Source organism: Sinohyriopsis cumingii, chromosome 18, assembly GCF_028554795.1.
Source record: "Sinohyriopsis cumingii isolate HCF-2022 chromosome 18, ASM2855479v2, whole genome shotgun sequence".
NCBI lineage: Eukaryota > Metazoa > Mollusca > Bivalvia > Unionida > Unionidae > Sinohyriopsis > Sinohyriopsis cumingii.
In genome coordinates this window covers 57,066,013-57,081,826 of record NC_142978.1, presented here as the reverse complement: position 1 = coordinate 57,081,826, position 15,814 = coordinate 57,066,013, and the positions used below count along the sequence as shown (strand labels likewise).

Sequence of the window (15,814 nt, the reverse complement as noted above, 5' to 3'; positions counted from 1 at the left end):
AGCAATCTTTGCTATTTTTGCCGTCTCTGTTACAAAGGATTAAATGATGGTTAGAGGTGTTTATCCCGATATATGGTTGTTCAACTATAGTGTTATTTAATGTGCACTTTGTTTGCATACTACATTTATCCCGAGCTCTAATGTTTACAAAGGATTAAGTTAAGGTCAGTGGTGTCAATCTGTTTTGATTTTTTGGCGATGTGGTCGTTCATAGCAGTGTCAAAATGCATATTTTGCCAAGAAATCGCGGTCGCTGGTCGCGTTCAGCAGGTGGTCGTTCATAACAGAGCGTTTATATAGTAAAATCGATCCGTGCATTACGATTGCGGTCGGACATGACAGGTGGTCGCTCATAGCAGAGGTCGCTCATGACAGGTTTTACTGTAATGTTTTTATCTGACTACAATTGGTTAGTTATAAATAATAATCACCTTGTAAATTATTTGTTACATGATACATAGAATAAACTTGTAAAATATTGGTCAGATGGTAAATTGTGTCAACTTACAAATTCTTGCCAATACAAGCAATAGTATAAACTTGTACATTGGTAATGAAATTCACATGTGATAATGTTTTAGCATCTTGTTTTGAATGTTGGTACAGTGAAATAAATATTTCTTAGCAAAACTTTAATCTAATGGATAATTGCTTGTTTCAAGTTTGGAAAAAGCTCCATATGGCACAATAATAATACAGGGTCATTCAGGGTAAAGAGTATGACACTTTGATTATTATAATTGTTCCAATAGACCTCTGTCCTGGCTGGGGTCATGGTATTATGCTGATCTTGATGGCATATCATCTATTTCTTAAAACACAGTTCTCGGTTTAAGAAAATATTGGCAAGTACTTAGGAGATCTTTTTTTGGTTACAAGTCCACCCTCTGCTTTTTACTTTACAATTTTCTTAAGGCTGACTATTTGGTGTTTGCATGGGAGAAATAATGCTGTATCAAAATGAAAAATTACTTTGTTATTACTGTTTGCTTTCAGTGGATAAATCTACCTAGACATGAGAGTAAAGAAGCAATTTACATGAAATGCAAACAGTACAACATAAGTTAGGAAGTCTGGTTTCATGTATTGTACATACAGTCTTGTTTACCTAATCCTTGGCTATCTCTGATTATCAGGATTGGAAATAATATTTCCTTTCCTGGTTATTAAATATGTTGTCTTTGTGTATCATGAAACAAGTGTCCATAAAACCTACATGTATGTCAATCAAGTTCTTTATCTTTCTTGTTTCCTCTCTCATATTGTCCCGAATCAATAATTTATAGACATTGTATATCCATGCATTGTTAATTTGTATAACCAATCTTTTGTTAAGGTTCAGGTGACTGGAAATCAAGCCAATGTGGTCGTGAACTCAGCAGATGTGGAAAAACTAAAGATTGTCCTTATTCCAGAAAACAGCTCGACTTCCATGGATATCAAGTTGGGCATAATTGGTTGTTTTGTTCAAGGTAAATAATAATAATAATAATAATAATAGTAAATATTATGTTGATTACAGTTCTGTTTCGTGATGGCTTGCAAAATATTACATACATGCAAATGATGCCATTTGGGTATTTGAATTGCCCGTCACATGTAAATGTGCCTTTTAAATGTTTCTTATTTCCATCTCCACGTTTTATCTAGTTATTCTTTTCTCTGTAAGTTTCAAATCTGTGTGACATGATGATCTTCATATCCCGTGCAAATTTGCAACCATTCAACATGTTCTGATGCACTTTTGATGTGTAGACGGTCTCACTGACATGAATGAGCTTTTTATGGATTTGTCTAGTAAGCTCCATTTTAGATAGTGTTGTGACCCTTGCAATTTGATTTCATATTTTCACATGGGATTTTGTTTCCACTAAGTGGCACAGCTCAAGAACTATTCAATATATTCTGTTTGAATTAGGTCAGAACATTGTCTCTTAGGTCTAGATGAAACATTTACAGAGTTTGTCTTGTCAACATTTTTTGGACATAGCAATTGTCATGGTAAGTCAACTGCATATCTTTACATTGGGCTTTGTTTATAATCAGCATAGCTCTTGAACCATTCATTGTATTGTGTTGTTGTGATAAGTTTTCTTAGACCTTGATGTGCCTGTTGGGTGCATCTGTCAAGTCCACTCCATTTTGGACATATGTATGGCCATTGTTGATCATATTTTGGAGATTTATGGTTGCTTTAGAGGTAAGTAGGCCAATATGGTTGTTAATTAATGCAGTTGCTGTGTTAAATGTAAACTATTTAATTATTTATACAATGTTTAGATGAGAATTTCATTTATATCAGCATTGAAGAAGACAGATCATTAGTTGAAATTGTGGCTCATTTTCTTTCCTGTGGGGACAGGGATTTTACTTTAGCAAACTGGGCATACAATACAGAATTGAGCTAATATACATGAATGCATTGCACGTACGTTGGGATCATTGAAAAAGTTGACTTATATTCAGACTTACCTGCAATTAAATAGTTATTTGGTTGGTCACAACTACATCTAGAGGATCAACACCTACATGTCCTTTCATGGTCAAAACTACAACAAGGGGATCAAAACTTACCTGTCCTTTCATTGTCACAACTAGAACTAGGGGATCAACACTTACCTTTTCTTCCATGTTCAGAACTACAACTAGGGGATCAACACTTACATGTTATTCAATGGTCGCAACTACATCTAGGGTATCAACACTTTGATGTCCTTCTACGTTCACAACTACACCAAAAGATCAACATTTGCATGTCCTTCTACGGTCACAACTACAAGTAGGGGATCAACACTTACATCTCCTTCCATGCTCATAACTACACCTAAAGATCAACGCTTACATGTCTTTCCATAGTTACAACTACAACTAGGTGATCAACACTTACCTGTTTATCCATGGTCACAACAGCAACTAGGGTATCAACACTTCCATGTCCTTCCATTGTCACAGCCACAGCTAGGGGAAAGTTAATTTGTTTTATCTATAATTTCCACTGCCCATGGATTGCTTTCAGTAGTTTAACTGCCTTCAGATAATCTTTAAGATTTTAATTGAATAGTTTTAGTTTTATACAATTAATGATGCAAGTGGATTTAGAAAAAAGAAAGGTTATATATTTTGTATAGTTATTATTATCAACTGTCACATATGCTTCACAGGAACAACGGAAACAACCACTATAGCACCCACCACTACAACACCACAGGTTACAACTAGTGCACCAACTACTACTATATCAGTTCCAACAACACCTGGTACACCAACTACTACAACACCATTTCAGACAACAACTGGTGCAACCACCACAACACCTGGGCATACAACAACCAGTGTACCAACTACTTCAACAGGTAAAAGTATTACCCATTCTAAATACTTGTTACAAAAGCTTGGTAAAAGTATGTTGAAAAAAAAATCAAAGATATAGAACTGTTATGTATGATGACACATTTATATGGGACTTCTTTGCAGTTTTACTCTTAAGCTACAGAATAACTCAGATTTATCCACTGCTAAAATATATGCAATATGTATGGTTTGCAGCACTGTGAAACCTGAAAAGAGTATACACCAAAAAAGATTGTGAATTATCAGCATCTTTTCAAACATTTTGTGAAAAACCCCCGAGTAAACACAAGAAATATGCATTATTAAAGCAACCTATATTTCCATATGCATTTTGGACATTGCTGAAATAAGTGAGGCTGTCTAATGAACCTTTGCTCTTTGTTTTTTGATTTATAAATAATGTTTATATTTTGAGAGTATGTTAGAATCAGCAAAAAAGACCAGAATGATTTTCTTATTTTTCTTGATCTCGACAGTTTGCACTCTGACAAATGGAATGGATTCACCTTCAATGATACCATCATCCAATGTGCACATTTCTGTGAATGGTGATGTAAAACCTCTAGTCTCTCAAGAAATTGATCATCTTAGGCCCAGTAAGACACAACCTCTGCGTATTGGTGAAACACCTATAAATGATGTTGAGATTCAAGTAGACGTCAATGGAAAATATATAAATTCAGTGTCTGTTCCACAAACTATGACCAACAACATCAAAGAAATTGCAGTGTTTGTTTGGACAAGTGGCTCTGTGGCTTTTAGTTCCCCCATTGTGGTATGTAAAATTCATAACTTAGTAGTTTCATATATTCCAGAAGATGACATAAATATAAAATATTTCATAATGTTTTGTCTGACTACAATTGGTTAGTTATAAATAATAATCACCTTGGAAGTTATTTGTTACATGATACATAGTATAAACTTGTAAATTATTGGTCAAATGGTAAATTGTGTCAACTTACAAATTCTTGCCAATACAAGCAATAGTATAAACTTGTACATTGGTAATGAAATTCACATGTGATAATGTTTTAGCATCTTGTTTTGAATGTTGGTACAGTGAAATAAATATTTCTTAGCAAAACTTTAATCTAATGGATAATTGCTTGTTTCAAGTTTGGAAAAAGCTCCATATGGCACAATAATAATACAGGGTCATTCAGGGTAAAGAGTATGACACTTTGATTATTATAATTGTTCCAATAGACCTCTGTCCTGGCTGGGGTCATGGTATTATGCTGATCTTGATGGCATATCATCTATTTCTTAAAACACAGTTCTCGGTTTAAGAAAATATTGGCAAGTACTTAGGAGATCTTTTTTTGGTTACAAGTCCACCCTCTGCTTTTTACTTTACAATTTTCTTAAGGCTGACTATTTGGTCTTTGCATGGGAGAAATAATGCTGTATCAAAATGAAAAATTACTTTGTTATTACTGTTTGCTTTCAGTGGATAAATCTACCTAGACATGAGAGTAAAGAAGCAATTTACATGAAATGCAAACAGTACAACATAAGTTAGGAAGTCTGGTTTCATGTATTGTACATACAGTCTTGTTTACCTAATCCTTGGCTATCTCTGATTATCAGGATTGGAAATAATATTTCCTTTCCTGGTTATTAAATATGTCTTTGTGTATCATGAAACAAGTGTCCATAAAACCTACATGTATGTCAATCAAGTTCTTTATCTTTCTTGTTTCCTCTCTCATATTGTCCGAAATGAATTATTTATAGACATTGTATATCCATGCATTGTAAATTTGTATAACCAATCTTTTGTTAAGGTTCAGGTGACTGGAAATCAAGCCAATGTGGTCGTGAACTCAGCAGATGTGGAAAAACTAAAGATTGTCCTCATTCCAGAAAACAGCTCGACTTCCATGGATATCAAGTTGGGCATAATTGGTTGTTTTGTTCAAGGTAAATAATAATAATAATAATAATAATAGTAAATATTATGTTGATTACAGTTCTATTTCGTGATGGCTTGCAAAATATTACATACATGCAAATGATGCCGTTTGGGTATTTGAATTGCCCGTCACATGTAAATGTGCCTTTTAAATGTTTCTTATTTCCATCTCCACGTTTTATCTAGTTATTCTTTCAAATCTGTGTGACATGATGATCTTCATATCCCGTGCAATTTGATTTCATATTTTCACATGGGATTTTGTTCCACTAAGTGGCACAGCTCAAGAACTATTCAATATATTCTGTTTGAATTAGGTCAGAACATTGTCTCTTAGGTCTAGATGAAACATTAACAGAGTTTGTCTTGTCAGCATTTTTTGGACATAGCAATTGTCATGGTAAGTCAACTGCACATCTTTATATGGGGCTTTGTTTATAATCAGCATAGCTCTTGAACCATTCATTGTATTGTGTTGTTGTGATAAGTTTTCTTAGACCTTGATGTGCCTGTTGGGTGCATCTGTCAAGACCACTCCATTTTGGACCTATGTATGGCCATTGTTGATCATCTTCATATTTTGGAGATTTATGGTTGCTTTAGAGGTAAGTAGGCCAATATGGTTGTTAATTAATGCAGTTGCTATGTTAAATGTAAACTATTTAATTATTTATACAATGTTTAGATGAGAATTTCATTTATATCAGCATTCAAGAAGATAGATCATTATTTGAAATTGTGGCTCATTTTCTTTCCTGTGGGGACAGGAATTTTACTTTAGCAAACTGGACAGACAATAAGGAATTGAGCTAATATACATGGGATCATTGAAAAAGTTCACTTATGTTGAAACTTACCTGCAATTAAATAGTTATTTGGTTGGTCACAACTACATCTAGAGGATCAACACTTACATGTCCTTTCATTGTCACAACTACAACTAGGGGATCAACACTTACCTGTTCTTCCATGGTCAGAACTACAAGTAGGGGATCAACACTTACATGTTATTCAATGGTCGCAACTACATCTAGGGTATCAACACTTTCATGTCCTTCTACATTCACAACTACACCAAAAGATCAACATTTGCATGTCCTTCTATGGTCACAACTACAAGTAGGGGATCAACACTTACATCTCCTTCCATGGTCATAACTACACCTAAAGATCAACACTTACATGTCTTTCCATGGTCACAACTGCAACTAGGGTATCAACACTTCCATGTCCTTCCATTGTCACAGCCACAGCTAGGGGAAAGTTATTTTGTTGTATCTATAATTTCCACTGCCCATGGATTGCTTTCAGTAGTTTAACTGCCTTCAGATAATCTTTAAGATTTTAATTGAATAGTTTTAGTTTTATACAATTAATGATGCTAGCGGATTTAGAAAAAAGAAAGTTATATATTTTGTATAGTTATTATTATCAACTGTCACATATGCTTCACAGGAACAACGGAAACAACCACTATAGCACCCACCACTACAACACCACAGGTTACAACTAGTGCACCAACTACTACTATATCAGTTCCAACAACACCTGGTACACCAACTACTACAACACCATTTCAGACAACAACTGGTGCACCCACCACAACACCTGGGCATACAACAACCAGTGTACCAACTACTTCAACAGGTAAAAGTATTACCCATTCTAAATACTTGTTACAAAAGCTTGGTAAAAGTATGTTGAAAAAAAAAATCAAAGATATAGAACTGTTATGTATGATGACTCATTTATATGGGATTTGTTTGCATTTTTACTCTTAAGCTACAGAATAACTCAGATTTATCCACTGCTAAAATATATGCAATATATATGGTTTGCACCGCTATGAAACCTAAAAAGAGTATATACCATAAAAGATTGTGAAATATCAGCATCTTTTCAAACATCTTTTCAAACATTTTGCGAACAAACCCAGAGAAAACACATGAAATATGCATCATTAAAGCAAATTATATTTCCATATGATTTTGGATATTGCTGAAATAAGTGAGGCTGTCTAATGAACTTTTGCTATTTGTTTTTTATTTATAATTAATGTTTATATTTTGAGAGTATGTTAGAATCAGCAAAAAAGACCAGAATGATTTTCTTATTTTTCTTGATCTTGACAGTTTGCACTCTGACAAATGGAATGGATTCACCTTCAATGATACCATCATTAAATGTGCACATTTCTGTGAATGGTCATGTACAACTTCTAACCTCCGAAGAAACTAATCATCTTAGGCCCAGTGAGACACAACCTCTTCATATTAGTGGAACACCTATACATGAAGTTGAGATTCAAGTAGACGTCAATGGAAAATATATACATTCAGTGTCTGTTCCACAAACTATGACCAACAACATCAAAGAAATTAAAGTGTCTGTTTGGACAAGTGGCTCTGTGGCTTTTAGTTCCCCCATTGTGGTATGTAAAATTCATAACTTAGTAGTTTCATATATTCCAGAAGATGACATAAATATAAAATATTTCATAATGTTTTGTCTGACTACGATTGGTTAGTTATAAATAATAATCACCTTGGAAGTTATTTGTTACATGATACATAGTATAAACTTGTAAATTATTGGTCAAATGGTAAATTGTGTCAACTTACAAATTCTTGCCAATACAAGAAATAGTATGAACTTGTATATTGGTAGTGAAATTCAAATGTGATAATGTTTTAGCATCTTGTTTTGAATTTTGGCACAGTGAAATAGATATTTCTTAGCAAAACTTTAATCCAATGGATAATTGCTTGTTTAAAGTTTTTAAATACCTCCATATGACACAGTAATAATACAGGGTCATTCAGGGTAAAGAGTATGACACTTTGATTATTATAATTGTTCCAATAGACCTCTGTCCTGGCTGGGGTCATGGTATTATGCTGATCTTGATGGCATATCATCTATTTCTTAAAACACAGTTCTCGGTTTAAGAAAATATTGGCAAGTACTTAGGAGATCTTTGCTTGGTTACAAGTCCACCCTCTGCTTTTTACTTTACAATTTTCTTAAGGCTTGCTATTTGGTCTTTGCATGGGAGAAATAATGCTGTATCGAAGTGAAAAATTACTTTGTTATTACTGTTTGCTTTCAGTGGATAAATCTACCGAGACATGAGAGTAAAGAAGCAATTTACATGAAATGCAAACAGTACAACATAAGTTAGGAAGTCTGGTTTCATGTATTGTACATACAGTCTTGTTTACCTAATCCTTGGCTATCTCTGATTATCAGGATTGGAAATAATATTTCCTTTCCTGGTTATTAAATATGTTTTTGTGTATCATGAAACAAGTGTCCATTAAACCTAATATATGTCAATCAAGTTCTTTATCTTTCTTGTTTCCTCTCTCATATTGTCCGAAATGAATTATTTATAGACAATGTATATCCATGCATTGTAAATTTGTATAACCAATCTTTTGTTAAGGTTCAGCTGACTGGAAATCAAGCCAATGTGGTCATGAACTCTGCAGATGTGGAAAAACTAAAGATTGTCCTTGTTCCAGAAAACATGTGGACTTCCATGGATATCAAGTTGGGCATAATTGGGTGTTTTGTACAAGGTAAATAATAATAATAATAATAATAAAAGTAATAATAATTATTATGTTGATTGCAGTTCTACTTCATGACGGCTTGCAAAATATTACATACATGCAAATGATGCCGTTTGGGTATTTGAATTGCCCGTCACATGTAAATGTGCCTTTTAAATGTTTCTTATTTCCATCTCCAAGTTTTATGGAGTTATTCTTTTCTCTGTAATTTTCAAATCTGTGTGACATGATCTTCATATCCCATGCAAATTTGCAACCATTCAATTGTTCTGATGCACTCACTTTTGATGGATTTGTCTAGTAAGCTCTATTTTAGATAGTGTTGTGTCCCTTGTAATTTGATTTCATATTTTCACATGGGATTTTGTTCCACTAAGTGGCACAGCTCAAGAACTATTCAATATATTCTGTTTGAATTAGGTCAGAACATTGTCTCTTAGGTCTAGATGAAACATTAACAGAGTTTGTCTTGTCAGCATTTTTTGGACATAGCAATTGTCATGGTAAGTCAACTGCACATCTTTATATGGGGCTTTGTTTATAATCAGCATAGCTCTTGAACCATTCATTGTATTGTGTTGTTGTGATAAGTTTTCTTAGACCTTGATGTGCCTGTTGGGTGCATCTGTCAAGTCCACTCCATTTTGGACCTATGTATGGCCATTGTTGATCATCTTCATATTTTGGAGATTTATGGTTGCTTTAGAGGTAAGTAGGCCAATATGGTTGTTAATTAATGCAGTTGCTATGTTTAAATGTAAACTATTTAATTATTTATACAATGTTTAGATGAGAATTTCATTTATATCAGCATTCAAGAAGATAGATCATTATTTGAAATTGTGGCTCATTTTCTTTCCTGTGGGGACAGGAATTTTACTTTAGCAAACTGGACAGACAATAAGGAATTGAGCTAATATACATGAATGCATTACATGTACGTTGGGATCATTGAAAAAGTTCACTTATGTTGAAACTTACCTGCAATTAAATAGTTATTTGGTTGGTCACAACTACATCTAGAGGATCAACACTTACATGTCCTTTCATTGTCACAACTACAACTAGGGGATCAACACTTACCTGTTCTTCCATGGTCAGAACTACAAGTAGGGGATCAACACTTACATGTTATTCAATGGTCGCAACTACATCTAGGGTATCAACACTTTCATGTCCTTCTACATTCACAACTACACCAAAAGATCAACATTTGCATGTCCTTCTATGGTCACAACTACAAGTAGGGGATCAACACTTACATCTCCTTCCATGGTCATAACTACACCTAAAGATCAACACTTACATGTCTTTCCATGGTCACAACTGCAACTAGGGTATCAACACTTCCATGTCCTTCCATTGTCACAGCCACAGCTAGGGGAAAGTTATTTTGTTGTATCTATAATTTCCACTGCCCATGGATTGCTTTCAGTAGTTTAACTGCCTTCAGATAATCTTTAAGATTTTAATTGAATAGTTTTAGTTTTATACAATTAATGATGCTAGCGGATTTAGAAAAAAGAAAGTTATATATTTTGTATAGTTATTATTATCAACTGTCACATATGCTTCACAGGAACAACGGAAACAACCACTATAGCACCCACCACTACAACACCACAGGTTACAACTAGTGCACCAACTACTACTATATCAGTTCCAACAACACCTGGTACACCAACTACTACAACACCATTTCAGACAACAACTGGTGCACCCACCACAACACCTGGGCATACAACAACCAGTGTACCAACTACTTCAACAGGTAAAAGTATTACCCATTCTAAATACTTGTTACAAAAGCTTGGTAAAAGTATGTTGAAAAAAAAAATCAAAGATATAGAACTGTTATGTATGATGACTCATTTATATGGGATTTGTTTGCATTTTTACTCTTAAGCTACAGAATAACTCAGATTTATCCACTGCTAAAATATATGCAATATATATGGTTTGCACCGCTATGAAACCTAAAAAGAGTATATACCATAAAAGATTGTGAAATATCAGCATCTTTTCAAACATCTTTTCAAACATTTTGCGAACAAACCCAGAGAAAACACATGAAATATGCATCATTAAAGCAAATTATATTTCCATATGATTTTGGATATTGCTGAAATAAGTGAGGCTGTCTAATGAACTTTTGCTATTTGTTTTTTATTTATAATTAATGTTTATATTTTGAGAGTATGTTAGAATCAGCAAAAAAGACCAGAATGATTTTCTTATTTTTCTTGATCTTGACAGTTTGCACTCTGACAAATGGAATGGATTCACCTTCAATGATACCATCATTAAATGTGCACATTTCTGTGAATGGTCATGTACAACTTCTAACCTCCGAAGAAACTAATCATCTTAGGCCCAGTGAGACACAACCTCTTCATATTAGTGGAACACCTATACATGAAGTTGAGATTCAAGTAGACGTCAATGGAAAATATATACATTCAGTGTCTGTTCCACAAACTATGACCAACAACATCAAAGAAATTAAAGTGTCTGTTTGGACAAGTGGCTCTGTGGCTTTTAGTTCCCCCATTGTGGTATGTAAAATTCATAACTTAGTAGTTTCATATATTCCAGAAGATGACATAAATATAAAATATTTCATAATGTTTTGTCTGACTACGATTGGTTAGTTATAAATAATAATCACCTTGGAAGTTATTTGTTACATGATACATAGTATAAACTTGTAAATTATTGGTCAAATGGTAAATTGTGTCAACTTACAAATTCTTGCCAATACAAGAAATAGTATGAACTTGTATATTGGTAGTGAAATTCAAATGTGATAATGTTTTAGCATCTTGTTTTGAATTTTGGCACAGTGAAATAGATATTTCTTAGCAAAACTTTAATCCAATGGATAATTGCTTGTTTAAAGTTTTTAAATACCTCCATATGACACAGTAATAATACAGGGTCATTCAGGGTAAAGAGTATGACACTTTGATTATTATAATTGTTCCAATAGACCTCTGTCCTGGCTGGGGTCATGGTATTATGCTGATCTTGATGGCATATCATCTATTTCTTAAAACACAGTTCTCGGTTTAAGAAAATATTGGCAAGTACTTAGGAGATCTTTGCTTGGTTACAAGTCCACCCTCTGCTTTTTACTTTACAATTTTCTTAAGGCTTGCTATTTGGTCTTTGCATGGGAGAAATAATGCTGTATCGAAGTGAAAAATTACTTTGTTATTACTGTTTGCTTTCAGTGGATAAATCTACCGAGACATGAGAGTAAAGAAGCAATTTACATGAAATGCAAACAGTACAACATAAGTTAGGAAGTCTTGTTTCATGTATTGTACATACAGTCTTGTTTACCTAATCCTTGGCTATCTCTGATTATCAGGATTGGAAATAATATTTCCTTTCCTGGTTATTAAATATGTTTTTGTGTATCATGAAACAAGTGTCCATTAAACCTAATATATGTCAATCAAGTTCTTTATCTTTCTTGTTTCCTCTCTCATATTGTCCGAAATGAATTATTTATAGACAATGTATATCCATGCATTGTAAATTTGTATAACCAATCTTTTGTTAAGGTTCAGCTGACTGGAAATCAAGCCAATGTGGTCATGAACTCTGCAGATGTGGAAAAACTAAAGATTGTCCTTGTTCCAGAAAACATGTGGACTTCCATGGATATCAAGTTGGGCATAATTGGGTGTTTTGTACAAGGTAAATAATAATAATAATAATAATAAAAGTAATAATAATTATTATGTTGATTGCAGTTCTACTTCATGACGGCTTGCAAAATATTACATACATGCAAATGATGCCGTTTGGGTATTTGAATTGCCCGTCACATGTAAATGTGCCTTTTAAATGTTTCTTATTTCCATCTCCAAGTTTTATGGAGTTATTCTTTTCTCTGTAATTTTCAAATCTGTGTGACATGATCTTCATATCCCATGCAAATTTGCAACCATTCAACATGTTCTGATGCACTCACTTTTGATGGATTTGTCTAGTAAGCTCTATTTTAGATAGTGTTGTGTCCCTTGTAATTTGATTTCATATTTTCACATGGGATTTTGTTCCACTAAGTGGCACAGCTCAAGAACTATTCAATATATTCTGTTTGAATTAGGTCAGAACATTGTCTCTTAGGTCTAGATGAAACATTAACAGAGTTTGTCTTGTCAGCATTTTTTGGACATAGCAATTGTCATGGTAAGTCAACTGCACATCTTTATATGGGGCTTTGTTTATAATCAGCATAGCTCTTGAACAATTCATTGTATTGTGTTGTTGTGATAAGTTTTCTTAGACCTTGATGTGCCTGTTGGGTGCATCTGTCAAGTCCACTCCATTTTGGACCTATGTATGGCCATTGTTGATCATCTTCATATTTTGGAGATTTATGGTTGCTTTAGAGGTAAGTAGGCCAATATGGTTGTTAATTAATGCAGTTGCTATGTTAAATGTAAACTATTTAATTATTTATACAATGTTTAGATGAGAATTTCATTTATATCAGCATTCAAGAAGATAGATCATTATTTGAAATTGTGGCTCATTTTCTTTCCTGTGGGGACAGGAATTTTACTTTAGCAAACTGGACAGACAATAAGGAATTGAGCTAATATACATGAATGCATTACATGTACGTTGGGATCATTGAAAAAGTTCACTTATGTTGAAACTTACCTGCAATTAAATAGTTATTTGGTTGGTCACAACTACATCTAGAGGATCAACACTTACATGTCCTTTCATTGTCACAACTACAACTAGGGGATCAACACTTACCTGTTCTTCCATGGTCAGAACTACAAGTAGGGGATCAACACTTACATGTTATTCAATGGTCGCAACTACATCTAGGGTATCAACACTTTCATGTCCTTCTACATTCACAACTACACCAAAAGATCAACATTTGCATGTCCTTCTATGGTCACAACTACAAGTAGGGGATCAACACTTACATCTCCTTCCATGGTCATAACTACACCTAAAGATCAACACTTACATGTCTTTCCATGGTCACAACTGCAACTAGGGTATCAACACTTCCATGTCCTTCCATTGTCACAGCCACAGCTAGGGGAAAGTTATTTTGTTTTATCTATAATTTCCACTGCCCATGGATTGCTTTCAGTAGTTTAACTGCCTTCAGATAATCTTTAAGATTTTAATTGAATAGTTTTAGTTTTATACAATTAATGATGCTAGCGGATTTAGAAAAAAGAAAGTTATATATTTTGTATAGTTATTATTATCAACTGTCACATATGCTTCACAGGAACAACGGAAACAACCACTATAGCACCCACCACTACAACACCACAGGTTACAACTAGTGCACCAACTACTACTATATCAGTTCCAACAACACCTGGTACACCAACTACTACAACACCATTTCAGACAACAACTGGTGCACCCACCACAACACCTGGGCATACAACAACCAGTGTACCAACTACTTCAACAGGTAAAAGTATTACCCATTCTAAATACTTGTTACAAAAGCTTGGTAAAAGTATGTTGAAAAAAAAAATCAAAGATATAGAACTGTTATGTATGATGACTCATTTATATGGGATTTGTTTGCATTTTTACTCTTAAGCTACAGAATAACTCAGATTTATCCACTGCTAAAATATATGCAATATATATGGTTTGCACCGCTATGAAACCTAAAAAGAGTATATACCATAAAAGATTGTGAAATATCAGCATCTTTTCAAACATCTTTTCAAACATTTTGCGAACAAACCCAGAGAAAACACATGAAATTTGCATCATTAAAGCAAATTATATTTCCATATGATTTTGGATATTGCTGAAATAAGTGAGGCTGTCTAATGAACTTTTGCTATTTGTTTTTTATTTATAATTAATGTTTATATTTTGAGAGTATGTTAGAATCAGCAAAAAAGACCAGAATGATTTTCTTATTTTTCTTGATCTTGACAGTTTGCACTCTGACAAATGGAATGGATTCACCTTCAATGATACCATCATTAAATGTGCACATTTCTGTGAATGGTCATGTACAACTTCTAACCTCCGAAGAAACTAATCATCTTAGGCCCAGTGAGACACAACCTCTTCATATTAGTGGAACACCTATACATGAAGTTGAGATTCAAGTAGACGTCAATGGAAAATATATACATTCAGTGTCTGTTCCACAAACTATGACCAACAACATCAAAGAAATTAAAGTGTCTGTTTGGACAAGTGGCTCTGTGGCTTTTAGTTCCCCCATTGTGGTATGTAAAATTCATAACTTAGTAGTTTCATATATTCCAGAAGATGACATAAATATAAAATATTTCATAATGTTTTGTCTGACTACGATTGGTTAGTTATAAATAATAATCACCTTGGAAGTTATTTGTTACATGATACATAGTATAAACTTGTAAATTATTGGTCAAATGGTAAATTGTGTCAACTTACAAATTCTTGCCAATACAAGAAATAGTATGAACTTGTATATTGGTAGTGAAATTCAAATGTGATAATGTTTTAGCATCTTGTTTTGAATTTTGGCACAGTGAAATAGATATTTCTTAGCAAAACTTTAATCCAATGGATAATTGCTTGTTTAAAGTTTTTAAATACCTCCATATGACACAGTAATAATACAGGGTCATTCAGGGTAAAGAGTATGACACTTTGATTATTATAATTGTTCCAATAGACCTCTGTCCTGGCTGGGGTCATGGTATTATGCTGATCTTGATGGCATATCATCTATTTCTTAAAACACAGTTCTCGGTTTAAGAAAATATTGGCAAGTACTTAGGAGATCTTTGCTTGGTTACAAGTCCACCCTCTGCTTTTTACTTTACAATTTTCTTAAGGCTTGCTATTTGGTCTTTGCATGGGAGAAATAATGCTGTATCGAAGTGAAAAATTACTTTGTTATTACTGTTTGCTTTCAGTGGATAAATCTACCTAGACATGAGAGTGAAGAAGCAAT

General features: G+C 33.7%; 1 protein-coding gene across 1 annotated transcript in view; it reads left to right on the top strand.

The window, feature by feature from the left end:
- LOC149776719 (uncharacterized) overlaps positions 1–15,814 on the top strand; it is a 78,292-nt gene that overhangs the window by 36,252 nt on the left and 26,226 nt on the right. The window contains exons 22-33 of the mRNA XM_089941247.1: positions 1,337–1,472; positions 3,162–3,353; positions 3,828–4,126; positions 5,142–5,277; positions 6,725–6,916; positions 7,402–7,700; positions 8,715–8,850; positions 10,424–10,615; positions 11,101–11,399; positions 12,414–12,549; positions 14,123–14,314; positions 14,800–15,098. Of these exons, the coding sequence (XP_089797373.1) occupies positions 1,337–1,472; positions 3,162–3,353; positions 3,828–4,126; positions 5,142–5,277; positions 6,725–6,916; positions 7,402–7,700; positions 8,715–8,850; positions 10,424–10,615; positions 11,101–11,399; positions 12,414–12,549; positions 14,123–14,314; positions 14,800–15,098 (2,508 nt within the window). The remainder of the gene's footprint in view (positions 1–1,336; positions 1,473–3,161; positions 3,354–3,827; positions 4,127–5,141; positions 5,278–6,724; positions 6,917–7,401; positions 7,701–8,714; positions 8,851–10,423; positions 10,616–11,100; positions 11,400–12,413; positions 12,550–14,122; positions 14,315–14,799; positions 15,099–15,814) is intronic.